Source organism: Idiotropiscis lumnitzeri, chromosome 18 (genome assembly GCF_059441095.1).
Source record: "Idiotropiscis lumnitzeri isolate Australia: NSW breed Sydney's pygmy pipehorse chromosome 18, RoL_Ilum_1.0, whole genome shotgun sequence".
Lineage (NCBI taxonomy): Eukaryota > Metazoa > Chordata > Actinopteri > Syngnathiformes > Syngnathidae > Idiotropiscis > Idiotropiscis lumnitzeri.
The window spans coordinates 12,055,209-12,080,567 of record NC_142408.1 but is presented as its reverse complement, the minus strand read 5'-3'; the positions used below and the strand labels follow the sequence as shown (position 1 = coordinate 12,080,567).

The 25,359-nt window shown below is 41.2% G+C and overlaps 1 protein-coding gene across 1 annotated transcript in view; it reads right to left on the bottom strand.

Annotated features, from left to right (window-relative positions):
* Window positions 1-25,359, bottom strand: part of cacna1bb (calcium voltage-gated channel subunit alpha1 Bb) — a 152,235-nt gene that overhangs the window by 87,811 nt on the left and 39,065 nt on the right. The window contains exons 6-7 of the mRNA XM_088281236.1: window positions 6,910-7,001; window positions 5,884-6,036 (exon numbers count right to left, since the gene is read on the bottom strand). Coding sequence (XP_088137362.1) covers window positions 5,884-6,036; window positions 6,910-7,001 — 245 coding nt within the window. The remainder of the gene's footprint in view (window positions 1-5,883; window positions 6,037-6,909; window positions 7,002-25,359) is intronic.

Sequence of the window (25,359 nt, the reverse complement as noted above, 5' to 3'; positions counted from 1 at the left end):
GCTTGTGTTGAGACGGGTTTTCTCCTGGACGTCGAACGAAACCTGGCACTCTTAAACATAAATTACCGGTTGTTCAAAACCAGAATGAGCACGGTCCCAAAAATGTTCATCAGGCATAATTACACTCCTTTGAGTTCATGTTCGCCCAAAATATCAGGTCCAGCACTGCAAGCCGCCAATGTGCGTATTAAACCTCATTACATAGCATTATGGCACGGTTTTCATTAGAAATGTGGGAGACACTGCCAAGGGAACAAATGACAGAGAACAAAACATAGCGTAGAGTAAATTTAACCGACATGATTGCCTCATGCATCACCGGCCAGAATGTTTTTATCAGCATCCGCCAAAATGAATTTTAACCCAAATTTGGCGGTTTGGTGGGTGTTAATTATAATCCTGAATCCGTGCATGTCTGTTTGTATCTTGTTTTTTTTTTTTGAGGGGGGGGGCATTCTTTGCCAGAGAAGACATATATTTATGTCTTTTAAAAACAAGGCAATCAACCCTGGATGCATATTTTTATGTCGTTTACATATTTTCACATGGAAGGGTAAAGGTGGGTTTGAAAATGGCGGGGATTGAATGAGTTTTAAATTAATGAACTAATGTACATCCTGGTATCTTAATATATTTTATGTCCAAGTCATGTAAAAAAGATCCAGTCTAAAACTACAAATTGATTGAACGATCCAAAAATTAACCACACACTTGTGAATTTTGTTTTTCCCAGTGCAAAGGGCTCTTCGGCATAAAAACTATTCAAGGATGGCACAAAACTGCTGAACAGAAAACCCCCAAGTGAAAAAGATCACTGTGTTCATTTTTACCCAAAAATCAACGTTTGTCCTGCATGTTAATTCAAATCCCCGAATCACCAGGCGCACTCATGTAGTATAGCGCAGTATAAGATCCAATTCAAGCACAACAAAGCCATGTCTGCGATTTCATGCTACATGGTGATATGAATTACAACTACAACACATTAATTCGGGGGGGTTGGGGGGTGGGGTGATTCTGGGCCACATGCCACCAGCTGCTAGTCCCTACTCTATGGGCTCTTTTTTTGGACCCAATGGCAGTCTGGCGTGTGAGGTGTGATCTAAAGGTGTGGGCTAGACCAAGTTTTAGTGTTCATATCTGCATGCAAAAAAAAGTGCTCTTGGTGTAAAAACAGCTGACATTATTTGCCAACAATCGAAGCGGCTACTCTCATTCCTTGCAAATGAGTCGCACGAGATGCGTGCCGATAGTTCTCGACATGGGGGGAGAATTAAAGGATTTGCTGGAGTCCTGTTGCGCAGGTCGAGGTGCTCAAAGTGCATTTATAAAGAAATGCAAGCAGACCTCCACGGATGGGCGAAATAAAGTCGCAAATCTGTAAAGTGGGCACTTGGAAACCACCTTCCACCCAGATCCAATGTGCTCTTCTGGTATGTAACCCACGTCCTCCAGGTCCCACCGTCAGCCGCCCCAGCTGTACCGCGGTCAGTGGAATGATTTTAACAATCTATAATAATAATAATAATAATAATAATAATAATGATGATGACAATGATAATATTGTGTTCAAAAATTGATTCCTGCAATGATTCATAGGGTCTGGTAAACAATGATGTCATAGTTCTGAATGAAATACAGTGACATCCAAACCACATGTCAGCGGAGTTTACAATCTGTCTGCCTGCACCTCGATCAAATTCACCAAAATCACTCACTGTGCCAAAAGTTAGACGTGGTTGCATCAGGCGTAAGGTTTAGCCTACTTTAAGCCACCAAACTGTCAGGTGCACCATGCATGATGGGGAGATGATCCAAATTCCCAAACAATCGCATCAGGGACCCACAAAAGTCAGGATTTGCCAGTTTTTCTGCTATTTTGTGATGCAGCGTGTGCACAATTGTGCAACATTTCGAAAGAATCGGCAACGAAAAGGATGAAGTGATGTGTTATTGATATGTTCCTTCCACTCAGTATGTAGTAGTGACTTCAAGTAGAATGTTCGCAGTTTGCAGAGCACCATGTTGATCAGCAACATGAGTTTTCTATTAGATTTCTTTAGGTGGTTTGTCGCATGTATCGTCAATATATTTTTTTAGTTATTGCATGTTCCTACAGCAAGGATTTTTTTTTTCTGCTGAGACAAACAAAAACCTCCTCAAACATAAAATGCACGATCACTGCATCTTATATACTAAAAGGTGTCTGTTAACGAGCATGCATACATGACTCGGCTTCCAACTGACCCGACATTCCAATGTGACATCACCACATTCCGAAAGTTTCTTACCGACATGCTCAAGTTTTAATTGCACTGGACTGCACAGAAAATGCTGAGAGACAATTTAAAGGTTGTGCAGGTGCACGTCAAATAATCCAGGATGAAGAATGAATGTGCTGAGTCGAACAGATGCTTCCTAGGCCAACATTCCTTTCCTCGATCAAGTTTTAACAATGATGTGCAGCGCCATTTTGCACAGCCAACAGGCCTCTAGTGCCACTCCTGTAAAATGGGCCCTTTGCTTCCCACTGACAGATGCTGTGTCAGCCCGACTTAGTGCCCGAGGACGATGCAGGAACATCTAAAGGTCCCCGATTTGCTTTTACAAAGTACATTTGCTGTATTTCACACTGGTATTTCTGATGGCTATTTCATCTTTGCTCTGTAGAAAATAGATGCAGAAAACAGTTTGAACAATAATATAAAAGATTTAGCAACAATACCAGACAGAAAAAAAAAAAAAAAACAAGAGTTCTAGCATGCATTCTGCCCTCAAAAGGATTTTGATATTTGACTTTGTCAGTGCGTTCATTATTGCAGCACGTCGAGAGATTTGTTTGAATCTCCTACTGAGAGCTCTTCCAAATATTTCAACTCTTGCATTTAGCTCCAGTAACTGAATTTACCAACATATTAGCATAAAATATTAAATTGTGATAAGATGTCATAAGTTGTAGATGGTCAGTGTATAATGCAAAATTATGGTAATTATGGTCTTTTATTTAGATATACAACCCCTGCAGCAGGAATAAACAATAGAAAATTTGAAGCCACTTGCATAAGTTCAACTTGAGTTAGCCCACGGGTGTCCAAACCATGGTTATATTAGTATAGGTATAATTTAATTTTTTTTTTTCAAAATATTTAGTTTGAGTTTGTTTTTAGAGCAATTTTGTGTTTAATATTTTTTTGTTTTCTCAAAAATCCTTTTCTTTTCATTTTTTTTTTTTTTTTAAATCAGTTTAAATATTAGTTTGAATTTTTTCATACAGGACATTGATCAAGTGAGAGATTAAAAAAAAAAAAAATTAGTTAAGTATCGTGCAACAAAACAAAAATACCAGCTGAAAATTGTCCACGTCATTTGAAGTGCAACAAATGCAGTGCATAATACGTTGACGAAGGTTTGATTAGATACATCACAACGAAGAGTAAAGCCATTCATGAGACGCATGCAGTACATGGGCTCTTTTGTGGAGATGACCTACGACTGAGCCTTTTTAAAAACACGGCCATCATCCTTCACAGCGGTGGCATCTCTTTGGGAATTACAGGGATGGTCATCATCCAATGCCAGACCTCCTTTGTGTTGTCTTGTCCCACACTTTAGCCATGTAGAAGTTGATATGGAATCTGGTGCAGTCCACCGCCACATTCCAGTCAATGTTTGTATTTCTTCTCCTTTTAAAGTCCACATAATGGTGAGAAGCAGGCAGTGTCCAAAGTGAGATGATGAAATTCCCCAGAGATTCCCAAAAAATACCTCAGGGTGCAACAGCATAGCTGATGATGTCACACGCTACCTTTGTGTTAGCTCGTAAGAACAATCATCACAATATGTTGAAACAATACAGACGTTGACTCAAAGCCAAAAGTGAAATGCTCCTGCAGATGAAGCAGATCTTGTTGGTTATGTGCTCTGCGTTTGACCACTATTGATTCACAAGCACCGTACACTGCAGGCAACTTTTCGATACAGGCCATGTTAAATGTTGTATATCTGACGACTTAGGACATCTCTTTATGATAGTTCAACAACACATGGAAAGAGAAAACAGCACCCATCCGCCCTTTCAAAGAACATTGTTACCAGTGCTGCACAATTAAATCCTGCTGGGCTTCTGCGACGAAAATAACTCAACAACATAATGTACATTGCCAGCCGTCACAACTGCTCACACCACTTTGAACTCTCTCACACACATACTCAAAGGACTTGCAGCCATCCTAGGCAACAGCCCTTGCTGAACACAACACCACACTCACTCAAGACACCAGCAGTGCTCCGAGAGTGCTGTCAGAATTGTTATCACGACATTACACAATGGTCCATTTTCGGTTTCTGAGGGGCTTTTCCAGTCACTGGACTCAGACAAATCTTACATTCATGCAATAAACTCCCCCGGGAGAGCATCAGTGGTTTTGATACATGCGTCTTTAGATATCTTGAAAGCACTTTTTAAATTAGATGCTCCTCAGCAAATCTGTAGATGTGCAGTACATTCAAAGCTCGTTTTATCAACAAAAACAATGCGCAAGGAAGTCATGAGGTTTTTCGGTGAAAAATACATAGAGGTTACGTACCTAAACCCTTCCACAGTTTCAGAGCGGGGCACTTGACCCTTGTTTGCTGGTCAGTCCCCTGCTCTCCTGCCGCAATCTCTGTACCGTTCCGGCCTCGACCCTCCGGTCTTATTCTTATTCAATTATGGTAATTATGATCTTTTATTCTTCAATTAATGAATGAAAGGCTTCTGGTGGGGGTCAAGTTCATCTGGCCGAGTCTCAGGAGCGATCGCCACGGTAGAAAGGACCACAGGATGTCCGGAAGTGGTTCCCCTCTCCTTTCCTACCTCAGCTAAAGTGGCCCAGGCACTCATGGCGTACAACCCGTGTATTCGGCTCCACCAATGGACCAGGTTGTGTGATCTGTTTTGTAAATGTGTTCTAGGTATGTTAAAAAAAAAACTACCTCTGTACCTTCCGACCCACCTTAACAGGCAAATATTATAATAACACACAGCAGCGGCAACACACAATCAGCAATCTTGTATTTTGAAGCACAGAAAAATGGACTTCAGTTCAAACTCTAATTGAACTTAGTGTTGCACTCATATAAAAAAAAAATCTCCATTTATTACCCACACTAAATTTAAACAAGACATGCGATGTTAATTTCCACTAGCGAAGGTGCTGACACAACACCGTGATTCTGTCCCCGGGCCGGACGCAGTTGTTGCCCACTGCTGCTCAGGGATGGTTTCATTTCACAGAACACTTTTTGCTGCGTACTGTACATTTGACAAAGTGAAGTACCTTCAAGTTCACTTATAGACAAGATAAAAAAAAAGTGTCCTGCAATATAATTTACACTCTGCACCGTATGTGTGTTAAAGCCGACCTATTTTACAACCCTTCAATCTCAATTATTTGAATAAAAGGAGCTGCTGGATACAATAAACGAAAGCGCTTGCTATGCACTTGCAAAATGCCGCGTCAGGTTTTAGTGGGACTGTAATCAGTGGTACACATTTCTGATGCAGGAGAGAAACAGATTGAGTGCAACCACCTTTACACTGTCTGGGGTTGAGTTCTATCATGAGCCGCAGCAGAATCTATCAATCAATGCCTGAATAATATGGTGTCATGAATCAAAATCAAGATGTGACAAAATCCTGTCAAAATTGATGCTATGTGCCAATTTATGTTTCTTATAAGCATATGCTGTTGGAGCTCCTACAGAGTCCGTCACATGTACATAAAGATGCTTTAAATAATTTATGTGCATGAATATGTAATGACGTATACTGTAAAAGAGAAAAAAAAACTTCCTGGCAAAGATTCAATATGCTATAAAAACACCACGGCCATTTTCCCTCACCGGTTTCGATGTTGAAGCAGGTGGTGTGGAATTTGCCCATGTAAAACTCCACCCCGATGATGGCAAACATGACAATGGCAAAGAAAAGCAGCAGGCCGATCTGAAGCAAGGGCACCATGGCTTTCATTATAGACTTCAACACGACTTGGAGGCCTGGAAAAAAAAACACAACAGAGTGTTGCTTCAAAAGTACACTCACAGAAATGGATGTTAATTAAACAATATCGGGGCACCTGCCTGTGATCCATACAAGTCCTGAATTTGGAAGATAATGGTAAGAAAAATATTTTTGTTTGTTGTTGTTTGTTTGTTTTTTTATTTATCCTTTGAAAACACCAGTACTGTATATTATGTATAAACACAGAGTTTGATAAAGGAGGTCACCCCTTTACATCCGTAAGAATATTCTGGGAAAACTTTCTGCAGCTTGTCTGTAGAAATCATCCAGATGAGGATTTTTGAGCGCTCTGAGGTTGAACAAGATCAACTGTCTTCCTCCATGAATGCCTTCATGGCAGTGGTCCCCAAACACCAGACCCGGACCGGTTCCGGTTCGCGGGCCACTTTGCGGTGGACCGCACAAATGAAAGAAAAAAAATTAGCATTACTATTTGGTTTATATTATTCAAGGCTGAAAAATATTTTATTTTGAAAAGTGACCAACTTCTCTCCGTCACATCCATCTAAAATGGACTCTTGATGAATGACAAGATGCTGTCTCGGCCGCATTATGCTAATATTAAACCCACAAACTAGCAAGATAAAAAAAAAAAAACAGCAGAGCAAAACCTCATTCCACAAGGTGGGAAACATACAAACATTTTAAAAAATGAAATTGTGCCTTGATACTTTTGCATTAATGTATTATTTAAAGAATATTATTAAAGAGAATGTCAGTGTGAAAAAAATAATCTCAAAGTAGAAATCAAAACAGACCCTGCAATGATTATGACTTCTCTTTTTCCATGTGTGCTCAAATCAAACAACCGTACTGAACCTTGTAAAAATATTTGAAGAGTGACTTACTGGGGATTCCGGACACCAGTTTGAGGGGTCGCAGCACTCTCACAGCCCGCAGCGTTCGCAGGTCGAAGTCGGAGCCCACTTTTGCCAGAATCCTGTGCACAGAGAAAGCCCACTATGGTTACAAGTTAGGACAAACAACCTGGACATTTCATGTCATAAATATGGCAAAAGTTTTTTGTAAAAAAAAAAAAAAGACATTTTTCCCCTCACCACCAATCAACATTGCGTAACTTTTGTTGATAAATAAGGATCACCTTAAAGCACTACCTCTACTGTACGTGAATATATGTACACGATATGATAACAATATTGTAATATGCATAATAGAATGAATAAAATTACAAATAAGCAACAAATTAAAGACCCCATAAAGTGAAATCTAGATTTTTTTTTTTCAAAGTACATTTTTTTGAGGATTGAGCTGTTTTGGTTTTTTTTTTCACTGTTTTGCCGAATGCACCACAGAAGATGGGTCCTTTCTCAGGTAATTTATTTTGAATTCGTACAATATTCTTATTTTTTTTCATGGTGCTGTTTTTTTAAATATGTTGCAAAGTACGCGCAACAGAAAATGAGTCAGGTGTTGCTAAAATAGATTTAATTAAATGAAGTGTGTGCTTTTGAGTTTAAACAAATGTAAATAGCTTCAATAAACTATAAATTGTATCGAAAAAATACCGAACCGTGACACTAATGTATCGAACCGAACCGAACCGTGAATTTTGTGTATCGTTGCACCCCTAATCAACTCAGAGTTAATCCTGTCAGATGAGAACAAGCCATTTTCTTATACAAACATCGCACAGTCATGGAAATTCCATTCCATCTACTTTCATGACACCAACATCTTCTCTGGCAACAACCCACCTTGCCCCTCTACAGTAATATATATATATATATATATATATATATATATATATAGAATAGAATAGAATAGAATAGAAATCCCTTTATTGTCATTGTACTCAAGTGTGCAACGAGATTAGAGGGCTCCCCTCTCCAGTGCAATACAACAATAATACAGACAAATATATAAATTAGATAAATAAAGAAGACAGTGCAATGGAATTCAGTACTGAATAGGGCATATAGAAACACATCACAATGCTGTTTTGCGAGGTTAGGGTGGTCTCGTGTGTGTGTGAGAGTTCAGTATGGAGATGGCTCTCGGAAAGAAACTGTTTCTCAGTCTATTGGTCCTTGATTTGATGCATCTGTAGCGCCTGCCAGAGGGCAACAGGTCGAACAGGTGTGAGTTTGGGTGGGTATTGTCATTGACGATGTTGAGAGCCCTTCTGAGGCACCGGGCGGTGTAGATGTCCGACAGTGGGGGGAGAGGGCAGCCAATAATCCTTTGCGCTGTTTTGACTGTCCTCTGGAGCCTCACTCTGTCCGCCTCAGTGCAGCCGCTGTACCAGGTGGAGACACAGTACGTCAGCAGGCTCTCGATGGACGAGTGGTAGAAGGCCAGCAGCAGCTTCCTGTCCAGGTTGAATTTCCTGAGGACTCTCAGGAAGTGCAGACGTTGGCGGACCTTCTTTACCACTGCTGTGGTGTTGTGAGTCCAAGAAAGGTCATCGGAGATCTGTACTCCCAGGAACTTGAACGTGTGGACCCTCTCCACACACACGCCTTCGATGCAGAGGGGGGGCGGCAGCGTCTTGTTCCTCCTGAAGTCGACGACAATCTCCTTTGTTTTAGCAGAGTTAAGGTGCAGTCTGTTGTCCTTGCACCAAGTTGTCAGTCTCTTTACCTCCTCTCTGTAGGCTGTCTCGTCACCTTCCGAGATCAGACCGACCACTGTCGTGTCGTCAGCAAACTTGACGATGGTGTTGTTGCCGTGGGCCGGGCTGCAGTCGTAGGTGTAGAGGGCGTACAGGAGAGGGCTCAGCACGCATCCTTGGGGGGAACCGGTGCTCAGCATGAGGGTGGAGGACGTGTAGGGGCCGAGCAACACAGTCTGGGGTCTGTTGGTCAGAAAGTCCTTAATCCAGATGCGTGTGAGGGCAGGGAGGCCGAGAGTGTCCAGTTTGGCGACGAGGATGTCTGGGATGATCGTGTTGAATGCCGAGCTGTAGTCCACAAAGAGCATCCTTGCATAGCTCTGCTGTCGTTCCAGGTGGCCCAGCACAACATGCAGAGCAGTGTCGATGGCGTCCTCAGTGGATCTGTTAGCCCGGTATGCAAACTGGTAGGGGTCCAGAGTGGGAGGAAGGCAGTCCCTGATGTGCTGGAGAACCAGCCTCTCGAAGCACTTCATAATGACTGGTGTGAGAGCAACAGGACGGTAGTCATTCAGGTGGACGGCTGGTGACTTTTTGGGGACAGGAATAATGGTGGAAGTTTTCAAGCAGGAGGGGATGACTGCCTGAGCCAGGGAGCGGTTGAAGATCCTGCAGAAAACATGTGACAGTTGGTGGGCACATGCTCTGAGGACCTTGCCTGGTATTCCGTCGGGTCCAGTAGCTTTCCTGGGGTATGTATATATATATATATATATATATATTATTTACATATGAATAATCCAGCCTACAACAACAACAAAGGGTTTGGACTTTTATTTTGAATGAAAGAAAAATAAATACTGTTCCCGAAGACCTGGACAGGAATGCAGGAATGAAAAGCGAGCATTGGCAATAAGTCTAGAAACATCCCCCCTAACGCCCTCTTACGACTTCCCAAATCAATAACTCACTTATCCCTGTTAAGTGCACGTGTGTGTATGTTGACAATTTTGCATGCATGTTTGTGTGTGCGCGCAGAGGGCTGATTTGATGGCTGTGTAGACAGACAGTCTGAGCAAGGATTCGTCGGAAGAAGGAGCTGTATGACTTTTAATATTCCTTTATCATCGCTGCAATATGTCCATGCGGGGGCCAGACAGCCGCACCGGAAATATGGAGTGTGATTGTATCGTCTATCAAGTACACACCGTCGTGTCACTTCCCTCAAGTGATGAGTGCAACAGTGAAAACATTCTTTGCAACCATGGTAATCTTTTTTCAAGAAATAAATAGGTACATAAAAGTGAATGTAAAGGCTGCATCATTATTTCAACGTCAGTGAGCATATCCATCAAATACAGCAGTGATTTTGAAACTGCGGTATAAACTGATATGGAAAGTTGTGAAAAACAACACAAAAACGTGCTTTGCAGTCATATTGTGAAACTAAACTATAACTAGACAGTCTGAGGTGCTTTCTCACGCTGACAAAAAAAATAAGAAAATTGGAATAAATTGTTTGGCTGACCATTTTCAATAATTTTTTTTTCAATCTATGTATAGCTACTCTTTCTATTTATTTAGTCAATCAATTCAATTACACTACAAAAAAAACTCAAATCAGAGGATCCAATCAACTTCTATGCGCTTCAAGTAATTTGCAAAGCAGATAATATTCAATAAACATTTACGAACAAAGAAGTTAAATACAATCTAAGAGAGTAAACATTTTGAGAAAACGGCATGTCCGCACCACTCTAAAAGAAACGTCTGAGGTTGATCTATGGAGTGAGCTGGACGTTAAGAATAACACTTTTTTCACTTAAACGATGGCTTAGGTATAACGTACTTTGTAAATATACTCAATATGAGTATTGTAAATAGTCTGACTGGGCCTGGTACTATAATTTATTGCTAAATGTAACAAGATTTTGTTGAGTGATTGAAATCATTGGTAATTAAAATATAAACTCTGTTTGCTGGGGCATGTGTATGAGCGTGTGATAAACGAAGAAGATCTCATTCTATCCTTTAGCTCGATAAAGAGGTATTTTCTCTTTTCCATTTTGATGTTATCTTGGATTTTATCATTAGGATTTTTTTCCCCGCCTGCTCCTCCCCTCCCTGCTCTGCTGTGCTCTCCTGTCCCTCCCAGCAGGGCTGGAGCGTGGGAGGAGGCGGGGCCAAACTCGAGGCAGAGACTCACCCTCACTCCTGAGCCACATCAGTTTGAAGGCAGACTATTTTAACTAACCTGCTTCTTTGCTGTCATGTGTCAGAAGATTGCTCGATGTGCACACTGTGTCTTGCCACGGTGCTGCTTTTTTCTCCTGCCATGCGGTCCATGCCTCATGAGTTGTTTTGTGATATATATAGTTCTTTTTTTTTTTTTTTCCCCTGAATTAGGTAATTTTCAGTTGTTACTTTGTTTACGTAACTTCACGGCAGTTTTTGGATTAAAAATTTGTGCTGATACTTTGGACATTTTTTTTTTTCGGGGTGATTCCTCAACATTCTTGGGTGCTGGTCACGTGACTCGCGGCACACAACTGTATTAATTCTGTTATTATAATGACAAATTAGACAAACTTTACGAAGCCACATGTATAGCTTTGAGACATAGTATGTTAAATGCCAAATTACTAAAAAATATTAAACACAAGACATTTTTTTAACTTGGTAAGTACAAATAAACTTTGTAATTGGCTCGAATGCCGTCCGAATCCTGCTCTGTCCTCAATTACAGAATACACCGTATTTTTCTCCAACTCCTGTTACATAACAGCTGTTTAATGGACTTCATTGCCAATGCCCATACATTTTTGACAGGTTGCACTAAAAGCGATGCAAAATGTGGAAAGAAATCGACGTAAAACGCAAAATGTTGTCTTTTGTTCACACGGATTTGTGAAGACAAACCGTAACCCACTGCAGAAAATAGGCTTCATCATTAGACAAGAGCCATTTCATGCCAATTACACATACAATCTTGTAGAAGGAAACGAGACAACTAATCATTAGTTCAGTATGTCACATCCTGTTTGTGATGGTGTGTGTCTCTGCGCGCGTGTTTTTCTGTCTGTGTTGTGGCCTGACTTAATGCGATACGAGCAGACAGCTGTGACAGAAGCGAGAGAGGCCACAATGCACATGAGGACGGTGGAAGTGGCTACACATGAAATCATTGTAGTTGCCCGAGTCGCTTGTCATCAAACATGGCTGCTGTTGTACAACCATGATGCAAAACTGAAACACCCTGCCTGGCGGATCTTCACCCAGCCTGCCGGCAAATCATGCGGGGGCTACTTATCATTATAATGAGGTCTCGCTGGTACAAACAAGATATTCGGAACAGTTCGTTCACATAATATATTTGGTTGTTTAATTTCACACTTATTGACATGGCAGAAACGACAGGTTCCATAATAATCAATGTCCCATTTAAACTAATGATTCAGATCGATTGAAAACTTTACTTTCATAAAATATAATTCATGTCGTTGATGAATATTATACAAGCCGAGTAAAAAAAATAGTCAAATGACCAATGTAGGAACGTCCATAACAAAACATGTGTTTAATAAGAAAGAAACTCGATGGGTTATGAGTGTACAGCATTTCCAAATTGTTTCTCATTACAAGTGATAATGATGCTTGGGAAAATGTGTTTTATTGCATTAATTTTTACAAATGAATTTCGTCCGCATGATCCAAAGTGGTAGAACTACAGTGGAAAAGTTGCGGCAAAAGCTTCTGTAATATCCAGCCATGCCAAGGAAACGGCGCAACTCACGGCGAGTGGAAGGAGCAGGATACTCAATTATCGCTGCAACCTTGGCGTCTATGGGACGTACTTGGCCTTGGCCAACTTCACGCCCCAAATAGGTTACAGTAGCTTTTCCAAACTCACACTTGGCCAGATTAAGCGTGAGGGAGGCATTGGCTAGTCGACTAAAAACTTGTCTGAGTATGTTAAGGTGATCTTCCCAAGTCGTGGAGTATACTATTAGATCATCTAGATATGCACTACAGTTGGGAAGATCATGTAGAACTAGATTTACTAACCGCTGGAAGGTGGCCGGTGCATTGCACATCCCAAAGGCCATAACAGTGTATTGTAAAAAGTAGTCAGGCGTAACAAACGCAGATATTTCAGATGCACGTTCAGTTAGTGGCACTTGCCAGTAACCTTTCAATAAGTCTAATTTAGTAACAAACCTGGCAAACCCGAGGTTATCAATACAGTCTTCCATACGGGGCATGGGGTACGAGTCAGCGATGGTAACGGAGTTAACTTTGCGGTAGTCTGTGATAAAACGAGGTGAGTTTAGGAGGCGAAGTGCTCATAGGTGGGGGTAGATGGGAACTTTTTACAGGATTGGTAAAGACATTTCTGTGGGTTAATACAAATTCATCAGCTAAAACAGCAGCTCCAGAAAGACTGTTCACTTTTTGCTCATTTAAGTAGACAACAACACGCTCTGGGAGATTGCTCTTAAAGTCCTCCAACAACATTAGTTCCCGAACAGCTGAAAATGTTGCAGCTTGCACAGATGCACACCATTTATCAAAAAGAATTTTCTTTTCCCGAGCAAATTCAACATAAGTGCGGTTTGGGGCTTTTCTAAGACTTCGAAATTTTTGTCTGTATGCCTCAGGCACTAACTGGTAAGCACGCAAGATGGCAGTTTTGACGGTATCGTAACATAAACTTTCTTCAAGGGGCAAGGCCGCAATTACTTCCTGTGCTTTTCCAGACATTTCGGATTGTAAAAGAATCGGCCAAACATCACGTGGCCACTGTAAAGCCATCGCGATTCTCTCAAACGCTGAGAAATATGCAATCTCATATTCTTGTAATTTAGGCATAAGAGGAATGCATTTATTTACATAAACGGGGTTGAGGGTCTGGAAGGTGGAAGACCGGCCTGCCCCAAGGCCAGGGCTCGGCATGTTGCGCTGAGCTTCGAGCTCCAGCCGCTTGAGTTTTACAGCTTTGTCTGCCTCAATCTCCATTTTACGAACCTCCAATTCCACATGGGCTTTCCGGGCACTCTCCCTTTCCTCAGCTTCCAATTTGAGGCGTGCTAGACGAACTTTCAGCTTCGCCTCAGTAGCCGAGCCAGGAGAATGAGGGGTCAAGAGGGGGTCTCCACGAGAGTGACTGTACGGTTGATCAAGGCCGTTCATCGCCCTCCGACGCCGCACCCTCAGTTAGGGAGAGACCCAGGAGGTGTCTCTCTCCTTCCCTGGGAGGTGTCACGAACCCTGGATTGGGCTTTGGAGAGAGGTCTTCAACTGGAAAAACCAGCAGGCCTATTTCCACCAACCTATCCCGAATGTGCATGCGGAGGTCATCCTTTCGGAGTTGTTTTGGAATCTGCAACTTAAAATGTTCAACAATACTGAGTAAATGAGATTTCTTGCACATCTCCAGGACCTGCATTGACGGATTGGCAACAAAATCTAAGACACTAAACGTTGCCATCTTTACCTAATTGCACGAATGAGCCAAATTACCTACACTTTAAAAAAACAATTGCAACTCTTCCCTTACTCCAACGCCGGGAAATGGTGTATGATTTGGAAAAGTAGATCCCGGACGAGCCCCTAATATGTTACGACCGGCTCTGCTAGCGAAGGAGGGAAGTAACATAAACCAAGCTGTTAAATGGTGTGGAGAGAGTTTACAATTTATTTATAGTAAAGAAAAGAGGTAGGGGTCAAACAAATGATCTCAACCAAACAGTATGAACCCAAGTTCACAAATGTGTACAAGTAACAAAAGCAAGTGTCTCGAAAATTCACAAAAGTCCAACCAAGCGCTCGTTCCCCATTGGTGGACTGCTTTCCCGCTCGTTCCCCATTGGTGGACTTCGTTCCTGCTCGTTACTCATGGACGTCCCAATCAACGAGCTCCACCTGTGCAGCTGGGACCAATAAAAGGACCTCGGTCCAGCTGCTCAGGGCGGCTGGAACTTTAGAGTTCAGTTCGCAGCGCAGGCGCAGGCGCAGGCGCAGGCGCAGGCGCAGGCGCAGGCGCAGGCGCAGGCGCAGGCGCAGGCGCAGGCGCAGGCGCAGGCGCAGGCGCAGGCGCAGGCGCAGGCGCAGGCGCAGGCGAACTGAACTCTAAAGTTCCAGCCGCCCTGAGCAGCTGGACCGAGGTCCTTTTATTGGTCCCAGCTGTACAGGTGGAGCTCGTTGATTGGGACGTCCATGAGTAACGAGCAGGAACGAAGTCCACCAACGGGGAGCGAGCGGGAAATCAGGCCAGTGATGAGGCACAAGTCCATTGACTTTACAAACGAAAGGGTGGAAGAGTTACTGCAATACAACAAGGGCGTGGCCTTGTAGGTGGGCCCTAGCCCAGGGCCGTAACACACACATTTAAAACTGCTCAGTATCAGCTCAGTCAGTTTAACCTGGCAAGCATGATTTTACAATGTGGGAGGAAGTGGGAGAACCCAAGATGAAATAATAATTATTGCAATTTGGACAAAACAGACCATAACATCAAAATGTTTCAAATGTGATCATGAAGAAGGAAACGGTCCAATTTTTGGCAGAACCAACATGAAATAAATAAATAATGAGGAGTACAAGCAGTAGCGGCCACAAGTGGTTGACATGATCATGAGCACATTGTAGTCTCTAAGCTATACAAGGTGTATTTTTTTACACTGCATGATAGCTATTGACAAGCCATTTCCAAGAGTTTGACAAAAGAGAGACTCAAACAAGATGATTCATGCCACGCAGTGTGATCAAGTTGGAGTTGCCGCATTTGAATCCTTCCAGGAACAGAATAGATTTGAACATTCTGCACTCTATTTTCATGCCCAGTTTTGGCATTTTACAGAATCGTGCAAGTGGGCGCCCTGTGGCACATTTAACTCTTTCAATGACAGCCATTAAAAAAAAAAGAAAAAAGAAACAGATAACCTATTGAGTGGCAGCCAAACTGTCTGATCTAGAAAGGCTCGCAGAATATTGTTTTTATGCGCGTTACAACGACTAGAAATGACTGAACGAAAGATAAGAATCGCTTCTTAAATCACCCCCAAAACTTTGTTTCCGACCTTTTTCCATTTTTTCAGTAATCAAAAAATTAAAATGGTTTTATCCAAATCAATTCCACTTCTAAATGTAAATCATCTCTGTCATCGCTTCTGATACTCTTTGTAGTACAGGTCGATTTTACATCGCAAACGCTTTAATCAATCATAAGCAGTTTGTAAGTACTGGAGATCGGCCATGTTCACAATATTGTTTTGATACACAAAGAGGTCGAATAATGCCATATGCTCATTATAACAAGAGTATGTATTTTTTCTTTTTTTTTTTTTAAACTTTCGCAACTTAAAGATCAAACCAGAGTTGGCCAAGACTATTCTTTGCCCATTTCCATAGAAAACGTAGTTGACCGTGCTCAAAGAGTTTAAAAGAAAAAAGGGACATTTTGTGTCATGGACATGAACGCAGCTGCCTCGATTTGCTGCCAACTTGAGCAGCTCCTCTCGGTCCCTTTAAATGTGACAACTGATTTCTTGTGTCTTGGGCCCTCCATAGCTGTGCTGCGACCAGTGGGAAGATTTTAAAAATCTATGCCAGTAATAGAGACGATGATAATAATGCATCCAGTGAATTGATTTTTGCAGGTACTCAGAGCGTTCAATGCATTTTGTTGTAATATTTATGAATGAAATCAGATGACATCCACCACAACAGAACTCAGAATCTGCGTGCCTGCATCTTGATGAAATTGACCAGAATCGTGTTACATTGCCTGTGCTAAAAAACACACATGCTTCTAGTAGGCATACGTTTAATCTACTTTTACTCCACCCCCCTCAAAAAAATCATGATTCGACTGTTTTTATCTTCAAGCACATCTGTGCTGTCTATGCTATTAAATCCCTGAGATTTTAAAGAGAATTGTAATTGCATCTTTGTGTACTATGATTTCAGTCTGTCTTTGATCTCTACTATACTGGACTGCACTGTACGATAGCACATTTTATTTTGTACCGTACTCCACTGCTTCTAAGCTACTGTGTCGTATCCAGAAAAGGATTGTGGGCAGCTAATAAAAAAAAATTGCATGGATTATTATTTTTTTCCACATGGACTAGATTAAGAAAGGGACAAGGAATGTGAATTCCTTTTTTCCCTGTAGAAGCTTATGAACTCTGGAAACGAATAAAGTAGCAACGACTCCGTCGGGCAGACAATTTGCTTTTGGGGGGATATCAAATAAGGGCTGGGAAAAAAAAAAAACTCAAACACAAAATTTGGTGAAAAAAAAAAAAAATTCAGCTTCATACTCAAGTCAAAATTAAAAATCAGCACTATATTTTACAAAAAATAATTAAATAAATAAATAAATGACAGTAACATTGTTATAGGTTGAATTAAACAGTTTAAGCATCGACAAAATGTTGGTTTCTAATTGGTGAAATGTAATTATTGTATGTAATCTAATGGAATAATCAAAAGGATAACAGATTCTAAAAATGTTCAAAAGTGACAACCCTACATCAAACTCTGTGTTGAAAAATATAACATACTTTGAAGGTGTTTTCAAAGGCAATATTTAACCCCCTCCAAAAAAAACAAACAAAAAACATTTTTTTTCACTTTTATTAAAGTGGGTCGACTTTACAACAATAGAGAAATGCAGGTCCCGCGGTGACATTATTGAGAGCAACTGCTGTAGAGGAATAAAGTTTGAACACACTTTTCGCAACTGTGTTTCTCTGAAAATGAAAAGTAATAAAAGAAGCTAGGATGTGAACTCATACACGCTAACACAAACATACAAAGTGGGATTAATATAAAGCCAGACAGTAAGGATATTGTTATTGACTTTCTTTTTTTATACATTCATCCCACCCAGAGGCAAAAAATGTAATGATATGAAACATAAAATGTCTTGCTCTCTTTTAAAGATTAAACAACAAATCCAAGCACTGATGATTGATCACAAAAATGTGGAGACACAACCACTATTGCCAGGAAAATATTACTAGTAATTTGAATGTCAGACCTTCTGGTTAATGTTTTTTCCTGTCTTTATTAATCAAAATGAAGGACTTGTGCCTTGATGTGCTAACAATATGGCTGTTTACAAGATGACTCTCTAAAGACCAGTGACTCATGCTGAGATAAATACACTCTCCTTTAAATCACTCAAGTGAGATTATGTGTGTTGATGTGCGTTAAATTGTACATTACATCCTCAAGGGGGTGGTTTATTTTCCAGAGAATTTCCAAAAGCGAGCTGCACATGAATTGACATTGACTGACAATGACTACGCAGACTTGTTTGATCGCCTCATAAGAAGATGCGCAACATTTGGGCTTTAAATTGCAATCGGTGAAAATACTGAATTTGTGTTGAAGTCATGTGATGTGTCATGCGCGAGCTAGCAGGCGCGAGCTAGCAGGCGCGAGCTAGCAGGCGCGAGCTAGCAGGCGCGAGCTAGCAGGCGCGAGCTAGCAGGCGCGAGCTAGCAGGCGCGAGCTAGCAGGCGCGAGCTAGCAGGCGCGAGCTAGCAGGCGCGAGCTAGCAGGCGCGAGCTAGCAGGCGCGAGCTAGCAGGCGCGAGCTAGCAGGCGCGAGCTAGCAGGCGCCTCGTAGTGCGGCGCGCCCAGTGTAAGTAATAAATACAGAAATAGAACCCTCAACTGGTGCTGCGCCCTTTAATACAGCGCGTCTTTTGGCCGTAAAAATATGGTAATTTATAAAGTGTGCATATGACAGGTGCCGAATGTCTCAGGTCAATTGATGCCAAGTTTAATTCAGGAGGCATTCCAAGGTCCGTGGATAAACCACCAAAAGGCCTCAGGAATTCTTGGTTCCTGGAAACCCAACATGTGATGTGACTGACAAAAGAGAATCAAGTAGAGAGAGGCTAAATGAAATTTGCTCTGCATCAGGCATGCAGTATTTTACGGGTCACGGAGGATCCAATCTATGCAAATTAATTTAGTCACTGTTGACAAATTTGGCTTTTCAGCACACAAGGCAATCATTGAAGTCCCCCAGATATTGAATTGTAAAAGTAATCAAAGGAGTCCACATAAGAACTGGTTACTCATGATTCGATTTTGTTATTGCAATTATTTGTGAGGAATAAATATCACACAAGCATAAATATGTAACGGAACATAATATAACTATTTTGTAAGTACTTAATGTTTATTATACATCCTTAGTTCTTCAACGTGAATATAGATATATATTTTTTTTTTTAAATACCAAATGTGAATTATTCCAGACATCCATTCCAATAATACAACTCATGGGCAGGTCAATTCGATAAACAAAAAGAAAGCAAACAAAGCCAGTGCTTGACAGGCAATTTTACTACATTAAAAGCACTCATTTTTTTCACAGATGATACTGTGATTGGTTGCTATGTTTTCAGAACGGACACAAGGACTGTATATCAAACAGAAGCTTGGCAAAAATTTAAATATGCTGCTGTGAAATAAGCTGAGCTTGGCGTGATGGTAACTCCAACATGACAAAGGGAGAGTAGATTTTGGTTAACAATTGTCAAGAGAGCCGACTAAACTAAACTTCTGTCTGCATGTTCATCCATCCATCCATTGTCTGTACTGCTTGTCCTCACAAGGGTGGTGGGGGGCGCTGGAGCCTATCCCAGCTGTTGCATGTTCATTACATTCACACAAAAAGCTCACTCTATTGGAGTAAATAAGAAATTAGGACCACCCCAAAGTAACATGGACGCTACTCCTACTTTACTTATGCCACAACAAATGATGCAAAACCAAAACAATGTGCCGCATTTTTGGCATGATATTTGCTTAAACTAAGCTCTAAATACCAAACCAAAAGCTTCAATATGAGTGAATTTGTGATAAAAAAAAATGTAACAATTAACACTTAAGAGGAAGCTTATCAAAAAATTCATGAACATTAAGCACACATTTTTGAATTGTAACTGAAGCTTTAGAACAGGGGTGGGCAAACATTTTGATTGGTGGGCCACAATGGTTTTTTTGACAGAGGAGCCGGACCGGGGGCAGATGGATGGAGTGTTTTGGTAACCTCACCTCATCGGAGAAAAAAAATGCATTTAATAAAAAAAAAAAAAAACTAAAAAACCACAGTATTTAGAAAATAAAACATTAACAAGGTTTATTCATTTCATTTTTTTCCAAGTTCGGCGGGCCGGATTAAAACGTTTAATGGGCCACATGTGGCCCCCGGGCCGTAGTTTGCCCACGCCTGGTCTATTCTATTTCCTTGTTGTGCATCATTTTGTAATACCCTAAGTTAAGTTTGTGTTCTGTTTGTTGAGGATCCAGCTCAATTCTTAATGTCAACAGCCCATTGTAAGCTTGCAGAAAAATTCTGCCTTGGTGAAAATGGCTCTGAAAAAGTTCTCAGCAAACCCTTTGTTGCATGAGCTGATCTCCAATGCTGCTATCTCTAACAAGAGTAGAGGGAGACCTGTCTTGAGATTCTTGAAGACCTTTCATGTCAACATTGCAATCCAAGCCATCATAAACGGTATTACCATTCTGCTATCGTGACTGCAATAAGGTTTATTTTGATCTGTGCAATGTAAAATGTGTTATTATATTCTTTGCCTGATTTTATTTATTCTTTGCCAGCATTCTAATTAAAAATTCCAAGAAATTCTAAGCTCCACTACATTGTGCTTATCATCGGTTTTTGTGTTTGTGGAGGGGTGGGGGCCGAGGGGGTCGGCAAAGGGTGATATTCAAGCTCGGAGCCCCACAGTCACTCACACACCTACATCCCACCTCCACCACCACCACACACATACAGGCAACAGCTAATCAATGCGGAAATTGAACAAGTGTGGTCAGCTCAGTTCTGAACATCCCCTACTCATAAATCACAAAGTATATACAAGACCATTGCTGTGAGCTATTAACAATGCAGTAATCAGCCTTCTACTCATTAGCAATTGTAAGATAAATTAATAGAGTATTGAAGAAATCCTGGGACCACCATTCAGCATAATGGGTTGCCAGGTTTGTATAGAACAGTGGTCTCCAAGTCCAGTTGTGGTGAGCCCCTATTCAGCCTGTTTTATATGTTTTCATAAATCCAACACACACGATTCAAATGAGGGATCATCAACAGATTTGTGCTAAACTTGCTGATGATCACGTGTGTTGGAGGAGGGAAACATCTAAAACAGGCTGGATAGGCACTCCCAAATCCCAGGCTTGGAGAGTTAAAAGAAGCGTGTGTGTAGCCCCGCCTAAACATTGGTAGGTCATATTTCAAGGCTATAACGATGCACCCAGAACAATACTATACCTGACAGTGACATGATTTGGGGTCATTGACTAAGACAAAGAAGATACAAATGTCTCATACTATGCTGTAATTTGCCAGAACACTAAACTTAATGGTGTGACATAAATAAAACAATAACAGTTATTTTCGTCAGAAAGAAAAAATCCCAGTCCCAGTCCCAGACTATCCTACTCCCATACAGAATGACACTGCTGCCATTTTTTCGGTCAGCGACATCAAAAATGACTGAATTATTTTTTTTTCCCCATACTGGATGCTCACGCTCCCTTTTTCTTTAAATAGATTTATTCATTATATTTCACACTATATAACTTTATATTGTGTTAAATCTTGGCAACTCGGTATTCATTGCCGACTGGTTCCGATTTGATCTTTTTCCAATGCACCGTATTTCCAGACTATATGACGCACTGGTATGTAAGCCGCAGCAACTCTTTTTGAGAAAAAATAAATAAATAAATAAAGATAAAAATAAAACAACTATATACGAGCCGCAGTTTTCTATGTTGAAATTTTTTTTTAAAAAAGTTAATTACTGTATGTACAGAATGATTTTGTTCTGTGAATGCACATAAACAGATTGTTAAAACAGTCCCTTTTAACACAACTTTTCTATTTAAACAGAACAGACGCATGAGAAAAAAAAAGTCAAGATTTATTTCGCATATTTTCTGAACTATAGAGCGCCCCTGAAAGAAAAATCCACAGAAAAGCTGCACCGTTGTATTAGCCGGATGGTTCAAAACTACAAAAAAAGTAGCGGCTTACAGTCCGGAAAATACAGTATGTTCAGTAAGTAGAAAAAATACAAATCAGAGTTTCTTTTACGTAAAAGTTTATTTTAGGAGAATGGAGGAAAATATTCATATTGTAAGAGAAGATTGTTTCATATTTGATTTGACAAGATTGTTCATTTATCAGCAATAGAATCAAAACGGTTTGTAATAATGGTAAAGATTTTAGTCACCTCTCTGTTATTCATGCATACTCACAGATCGGTGCATGTCAGAACCGGCATGATTATATGACCTCAAATAACGAGAAGAGGCACTACATGCACACATGATCATAAGAAGGAAATGGAATCATCAGCCACGTCAACAACAAAAACATGTTTGTGGCTCGTCTTCTGGGATGTAAGCTTTCCTCCTTCCCTCCCACTCTTAACCTATGATGTGGTGTTATTGTGTTGGTGAAGTGGAGCTGAAGAGAGAGCGGGAAGCCTCACCACAGAGTTACTAATGCACGGTGTAACACAGCACATGCACACTCACCCCAGACAGTGACACCGACACGTTTAACGGTTCACTCAGGTGTACAAATCTTAACCCATATTTTTTTCATAATGTTCTGGAACTGGGGCGGCACAGTGGACGACTGGTTAGCACGATGGCCTCACAGTGCAGAGGTCGTGGGTTCGATTCTGGCTTCGTCCTTCCTGTGTGGAGGGTGCATGTTCTCCTTGTGACTGCTTGGGTTTTCTCCGGGTGCTCCGGTTTCCTCCCGCATTCCAAAAACATGCAGGGCATTGATTGGAATCTCTAAATTGTCCCGAGGTATGGGTGTGAGAGCGTATGATTGTTCGTCTTTGTGTGCCCTGCGATTGGCTGGCAACCAGTTCAGGGTGGACCCCGCCTACTGCCCTAAGAAAGCTTGGATAGGCTCCAGCACCCCCTGCGACCCTTGTGCGGAGAAGCGGTACAGATAATGGATGGATGTTCTGGGACTGGTTCTTGAGGAGGCACTTTACTATGGTAGAGCTAAGTTTTGAGGGCTTTATATGTCGCTGGTGTGGTCACCAAAGACAAACGTGACCGACAAGATATATTGAGGTTTATCGGCAGGAGCTCATTAATGCTCTTGATCAGGGGTCCTTGACCCTGTTCCCGGAGGTCTGCTGTCCTGCCTGTTTTGCATTTCTCCCTGCTATAACACACCTGATTGAAATGATCAGGCTCATTATTCAGCTTCTGCAGACATTGCTGATTAGCTGATCGTTCAAATCGGCAGCGAGAGATGGAAAACAAACGGGAAAGCGGACCTCGAGGAACAGGATTGAAGATGATGTCGTAGGGTCGTCTTATTTGACGCGCCTCTGCAACATTCTGTAGACATCAGGGCCATTGCCTCTGGATTGACAGACTGGTGTGATTATCCTCCTTTTTTAACCCTTGGGGAGTCATGTGAAGATTTTTGGGGAAGTATGGAGGACCAAACTCTCCAATACAGGCTGTTTGGTGCCTGTCCGACCCATGTCAGAGTCTGGTCTGCATCGCCAGCAGTTTAGTAAGTCTCCGGTAAGGATGCCCCTTATCACCGATTCCGTTCATAACCTCCATGGACAGAATTTTCAGGCACAGCTGAGGTGTTGATTGGGTTTGAATTGGTGGGCTCAGGATTATGTCTTTTTGCAGATGATGTGGGTCTGTTGGCTTCATGGCTGTGATATTCATTTTTCACCGGTGCGGGTGAGAGGGTGAGAATAATCACCTTCAAATCTGAGGCAATGATCTTCAATTGGAAAAGGCTGCTGAGAATTGATCCCACTGGAAGGAGATCAAGAGAAGCCTCACCTCATTATCACCGGTAGCCTCAGAATGCCCGGGCTTGGGAGAGGAAAGTCTGGGCTTCTCTACTTCAGCTTGTGATAAGCGTAATGAGCTGAGTTAGATAGATTGACGGATGGCAAAGTTACATCAGCCAAGCTGGAGCAAATCTGGAACAGTTGTCACATTTATTATGCTATAAGAAACTCCAGTGTGTGTTGATACCGAGAAAAAAATGAGGCAATGGAGTTTTATTTATGAAAGGTACATATTAAAGGAAGTGGAAAGAAATCATTATTTCTGATTAGAGCGTTTCAAATACATGAGTTATAAGACAGGGAGACATGCTCTGGAGAGTTACCAACAACATCCCCTTGCATGCTACTATTTGCATACATAATACATGAGAAGGCGATTTTAGATTGTGCATTGTTTGAAAAACTTTTATGTCTCCTCAGATGGCTTACAAAGTATTGTTAGGTTAAAAAGTATTTTAAATTTATTTAAAGTTTATTCCCAGCCTAAAAGAAAATTCAACTTTACAGAGATATCCCTGTCTATTCTTCCTCTCTCTCTCTCTCTCTCTCAGAGTGATTTCCATGGTCGGGCCAGAGGGAGCAAGATTGTCTACAACATGTCCGAACCGTCAACAAAGAAATAAAACCAAAGCACAACAGGACAAAAGTTGCTGCAAAATGTAAGTCACGATTCACAGTAGTGAGATATTATACTTTTCAGATTGATACGAATGGAGAAGTTTGTTCTTTTAGAGCAGGTGTGGGCAAACTATGGCCCAAGGGCCACATGCGGCCTGTTAAACTTTTTAATCTAGCCCGCCGAACTTGAAAAAAATGAAATGAACAAACCTTGTTAATGTTTTATTTTCTAAATACTGTCGCGTTTCATAGGCATATATATTGTTGTAATGCTTTTGTTCACTTTCATTTAAAATTAATTAATTACATTTTTTTTCTCCGATGAGGTGAGGTTACCAAAACACTCAATCCATCTGCTCCTGGTCCGGCTCCTCTGTCAAATTTTAGAACCCATTGTGGCCCACCAATCAAAAGGTTTGCCCAGCCCTGTTTAAGAGGCTCTCATTTCTGGTTTAAAACATGCACTGATAATAGTATATCCACCAAAAACTGAACAGTTGTTCTCAGTAACAATGGTAACGCGATTGTTTTCTTTTCCCCAGCCACAGTATCAGATTAGAGTCTTGGAATCCATCCATCCATGTTCTATGCCACTTATTCTGTTTATCATCATCGGAAAGCGGACGTAGAGTGAGAGGTGAGGTAAACCCTGGACAAGCTGCTTCTCATATCCATTACAATAAACTATTCGGAACATTCAACAAATGTCGACCCCACTGTTTCCTCCAGCCTGAATTTAATAAGTCATTATTTCGCAGTACAGCCACCGGAGACTAGTGTGTGCAAAGAATAATATAATTAGAAAGCCTGAAGAAGCACGAGCATTGTGACTCAAATCAGCTGATAGAGGGAGGACAACAGCCATCTTCAAGAGAACCAATGACGGAACACAAGCTTGCAAGAGTGAATCAAATCAATTAGTAGGCCCTGTTTACCATCTGGCGCAGTGCCTGGGAGCCAGTCAAAGAGAGAATTTGTTTCCGTCTGTTTGCCAGGCAGTGTGAAGAAACACTGACGTATCTGATATGCCTAGACAATTATGTTTTTGTCGTGCAAAATCATCAATAAGTAAAAGAAAATCATGTAGTTTCCAAAATGTGCAGTTGAAGAAAGAATCGATATTGTTACACCCAACATTACATGGAAAAATTGTTCCATACAGCATAAACAGTGTTTAGTTTCAAGGGAGGACTATTGATT